A 3,692-nucleotide genomic window follows, 5' to 3' on the forward strand; every position below is an offset into this window, starting at 1 on the left:
AACCAGATACCACAGTGCAGCACAATATACCGCCCCAGCAGAACCAAATACCACAGTACAACACAATATACTGCCCCAGCAGAACCAAATACCACAGTGCAGCACAATATACTGCCCCAGCCGAACCAGATACCACAGTGCAGCACAATATACTGCCCCAGCAGAACCAAATACCACAGTGCAGCACAATATACCGCCCCAGCAGAACCAGATACCACAGTGCAGCACAATATACTGCCCCAGCAGAACCAGATACCACAGTGCAGCACTCGGTGTCCCTCATTTAGTTTGAATAGGGGGATAATTTTAGATTATTTTTTTTCTCCAATTTTTTGTAAACAATAGAAATAATTCTGTATCATACCAAACTCGGGTGCAATAAATATTTGCGCAGGACCCATTTGATACCAGATCCCATGGGTGGAATGGATTTAGATCTCTGATGGACCGGTAGACAAAGAAGCATGGACCAGTCCATTACTAATATAGTAAATGCTGGGCATTATCTGGCAGCTGTCTATGTCTATGGACCCTCCTGCCCCTTCCATAGCACTTGGATTAACCCTTTCATTACTAGCAGCCCCCCTCCTCCAGGACCCCCCCAAATAACGACATTTAGCCGGAGAACGATGACACTAAGGAGGGGCGTGTCAATGCAAATCGAGGATGACAATGTGTCCACTGAGAAGGAGGGAGCGCTGTGATACCAGCCAATCAGAGCCGCGGGCGCGCTAGGAAAGGCCGTTGTGGGCGTGGCCTCGCTAGTGCGGCGCTGGCTGTGGAGGAGGGCAGATCGCGCGGCGGGTGATCCACACAGCGGGGACGGGCCGGAGTTGACCGACTACGGTGAGACGTCGCCGGCCTCGGGCGCTGCGCTTCACCGCTAATCGACGCTAAAAGTTCTTGTCTCTCTCCTTCCCCCTCATGCAGGTGTGAGAGCCATGTCAGGACGAGGGAAATCCGGCGGCAAAGCCAGAGCCAAGGCCAAGTCTCGCTCCTCTAGGGCCGGGCTGCAGTTTCCAGTAGGCCGCGTCCACCGGCTGCTCCGGAAGGGGAATTACGCTGAACGGGTCGGGGCTGGCGCTCCCGTCTACCTGGCCGCCGTGCTGGAGTACCTGTCGGCGGAGATCCTGGAGCTGGCCGGGAACGCGGCGCGGGACAACAAGAAGACCCGCATCATCCCGCGGCACCTGCAGCTGGCGATCCGCAACGACGAGGAGCTCAACAAGCTGCTGGGAGGGGTGACCATCGCCCAGGGGGGCGTCCTGCCCAACATCCAGGCGGTGCTGCTGCCCAAGAAGACCCAGACCTCCAAGAAATGAGCGCCGACTACGGGGAGGGGGGGTTCTTAGTAGTCGGGGGCCTTAGGACCCAGGGCTGAGCGCTAGTTACCCCCATTCCAGCTTCCAAAGTGTTAATTATCTTGTTAGAGGTAGGGGGTGCCAGTTGCCCCCAATATACAGCAGCCAAAGCCCAGTTTCCAGATTTGTAATTAATTGCCGATAAGTTTTGCAAAAAATCGACTGCAGTCTGTCTGTACAAGCGCCAACACCCCCCCTTCAAAATCTAGTCTTTACCGCAAGTGTTAATTCCCCTTTAAGTCAAATTAACCCCCCAAAGTCCCCCTTGGGTGCACACATGGTTAATTCATGTTTTGCACCCTTTTTTTTACTAGGATTAACTCTTTCCTGTGCTGGCATGGAGGTAAAGCACCTTCTCCCCCGCATCCTGTTTTACAAAGGGTTAACACACTTTTGACTTTCCATAGTCCAGTCTTTTTAGGCGATTTTATCCTTCGTCCCCGTTTGTGGTCTGTCTTTGTTTTTGGGGGGGGCGGTTTGCACTTCTGTTTTCCTGTGTTGTGACGTATTGTAACGTTCCGCTAGTTTTGGGGGGAGGACCATCGAGTTCTTGGTCGTCACAGACATCACCGCCGCTTAACCCTTTCTACACCGGCGTTTGCATTTAAATGTGGGTGGGGGCGTGTCGTTGTCAGTTTTCGGTTTCTCGTAGTGAAAGGCGCAGTCGGGCGGCGGCGGGTTGGTTCTGGTAGTCATGTTACGGGATTGGCTTATTTTAGCAAATGTGGAACGTAAGTTTTATTTATTTTTTCTCATGATGCGACAATGTTACGGATGTTCATAGAAAGTAACTATAGGTGAGTTCTTGCGTCAGTAAACCCCCTCCCCTCAATACTAACCGGAGATGCTGAGTAGTGTTCCTAATGGATGTGTTGCATAAATCGTCACACCCTCTCCAAACTGACCCTGCATTGACCGTTATGACTGGGAGTATGATGTAGAAAATCTGGGACATTTTTAAAGGGATTGTCCAGAATTAGAAAGTGTCTGCTTTCTCGCAGAAAAAAAAAACACAGCGCCACCCCCGTTCACAGGTCGTATGTGGTATCGCATCTTCGCACCATTCACTTCAGTAGAACTGAGCTGCAGTACCGGACACAACCCATGGACAGGAGTGGCGCTGTTGGAAGGAGAAAGCAGCCATGTTTTTCTAATCCCAACAGTCAGAGGTAATGTGAACATGATGTTATAGATCTCTGAAGTCCTTTAATCCAGCACCAGTGATATCGGATGGTTGTTGGGTTGTCAGATAATCGCAGGCTCATTGACTCTCCACCTGTAACGCCGCTTTAGTTTTAGGTAAAGAGTTCTGTGCTGAGGTTTCTTCATTTATCTTTATAGGAGTCGGCGCTCTGGCATTTCTGATACATAGCTCCAGAGCTACTGCACAGATAGTTAAGTGATACCGTTTTATTTGCCTGCAGCCACCACCCACCACTAGATGGCGCTCAGGCACTCACTGCATATTGATACATTGAGGGCAATAGGACTGTATTCAGTACGCTCGTGAGCTCCCCCTAATGGTGAATGCAGACTGCCAGAATGTTACCATTTACTATGTCCAGCCTGTGATGCACTGATTTTGTGCCCTTCAAGCTCTTAAAGAGAACCTTTTACTGGATTTTATCAATTGAGATAAGTACCTGTACTCCCAGGCGTTGACGCTCTGCGCTGCGATTGGACAGCACTACAGCCAGGGGAGAAGGAACGCCCAGGGGGAAACAGGGCAACTCCGCCTAGTCCAACCAATTCAGTGAATATACCGGGGGCCAGAGTGGGCGAACGGAGCTGCGCCCAGGGATAATAGTAAGTGCAGTGAGATCCCTGGGCGCCGCTCTACACAGCCTGATAATTATTTTGCAATGTTTGGACCGATGAAAGGTCCTCTTAGGGTACCTTCACACTTGTGGCAGGACGGATCCGACAGGCTGTTGACCATGTCGGATCCGTCCTGCGGCTATTTCGCCGTGCCCGCGGACCGCCGCTCCGTCCCCATTGACTATAATGGGGGCGGAGCACGGAGAAAGGCCGCCGGACTAAAATTACTGCATGTCAGGCTTTTTAGTCCGGCGGCTTTCTCCGTGCTGCGCCGGAGCTCCACCCCCGTCCCTATTATAGTCAATGGGGACAGACGGCAGTCCAGCGGCATGGCGAAATAGCGGCAGGACGGATCAGACATGGTGAACAGCCTGTCGGATCCGTCCTGCCTCAAGTGTGAAACTAGCCTTAGTATTTTCATAGTCTGACACTGAATATGTAAATTGCCTGAGTACATAATAAGGTGATATGTCTACCAACATATTACTGATCCTGAGTTACATCCTGTATTAT

At 51.2% G+C, this 3,692-nt stretch overlaps 1 protein-coding gene across 1 annotated transcript; it reads left to right on the top strand.

The window, feature by feature from the left end:
- Window positions 1-715: 715 nt before the first annotated feature.
- Window positions 716-3,268, top strand: LOC122944108 (histone H2A type 2-B-like). Its single transcript, XM_044302340.1, has 2 exons — window positions 716-846; window positions 931-3,268. The coding sequence occupies exon 2, from the start codon at window positions 942-944 to the stop codon at window positions 1,320-1,322; it is 381 nt and encodes a 126-aa protein (XP_044158275.1). The 5' UTR covers window positions 716-846; window positions 931-941; the 3' UTR covers window positions 1,323-3,268.
- Window positions 3,269-3,692: the final 424 nt, after the last annotated feature.

The sequence above is a fragment of the Bufo gargarizans genome, chromosome 7 (assembly GCF_014858855.1).
Source record: "Bufo gargarizans isolate SCDJY-AF-19 chromosome 7, ASM1485885v1, whole genome shotgun sequence".
Classification (NCBI taxonomy): Eukaryota; Metazoa; Chordata; class Amphibia; order Anura; family Bufonidae; genus Bufo; species Bufo gargarizans.

Bases quoted from the DNA above. Each gene is read 5' to 3' on its own strand.
- LOC122944108 (XM_044302340.1), top strand. From the start codon at position 942: ATGTCAGGACGAGGGAAATCCGGCGGCAAAGCCAGAGCCAAGGCCAAG.